We start from the raw sequence: 435 nt of genomic DNA, 5'->3' as shown, positions 1-435 counted from the left end.
CCAACAATCTGCAGGAGACAAAGCACTCATGCTTACCCAGGAGAAGAAGATGGCTCTTTGTGAGACATGTGGTTCATTCCTTGTAGCCAATGATGCTGCTGAGAGGACACAGTCTCATGTGACTGGGAAGCAGCACATTGGATATGGGATGGTACGAGACTTCATCAGTGAGTTCAAGGTAGATTTTCAAATGATATATGAGCTATAGAGGCTGTTTTGGGGGTTTGAGGGGAGCTTTTAAGCTATGTTAGCTTTTAGTGGCTTTGGCTTTTATGACAAAATCTTATAAAAATCGTATTTGTAATAGTATACTTGGTCAAACCGAGCTTATAAGTTGGTTTTCGGAAGCTGAGCTATACCAGTTTTTTAAACTTTTGAAAGCTAGGTTATTTTGGACGTGTTACCAAACAAGTAGATATACAAAATATAGCTGCA

At 39.5% G+C, this 435-nt stretch overlaps 1 protein-coding gene across 1 annotated transcript in view; it reads left to right on the top strand.

Annotated features, from left to right (window-relative positions):
- Nucleotides 1-435, top strand: part of LOC109825057 (luc7-like protein 3) — a 5365-nt gene that overhangs the window by 2486 nt on the left and 2444 nt on the right. Inside the window, exon 6 of the mRNA XM_020391764.1 lies at nt 15-178. Within this exon, the coding sequence (XP_020247353.1) occupies nt 15-178 (164 nt within the window). The remainder of the gene's footprint in view (nt 1-14; nt 179-435) is intronic.

Source organism: Asparagus officinalis, chromosome 10 (assembly GCF_001876935.1).
Source record: "Asparagus officinalis chromosome 10, Aspof.V1, whole genome shotgun sequence".
Taxonomy (NCBI): Eukaryota; Viridiplantae; Streptophyta; class Magnoliopsida; order Asparagales; family Asparagaceae; genus Asparagus; species Asparagus officinalis.
The sequence above is the reverse complement of the archived record's forward strand: the minus strand, read 5'-3'. Positions and strand labels throughout refer to the sequence as shown.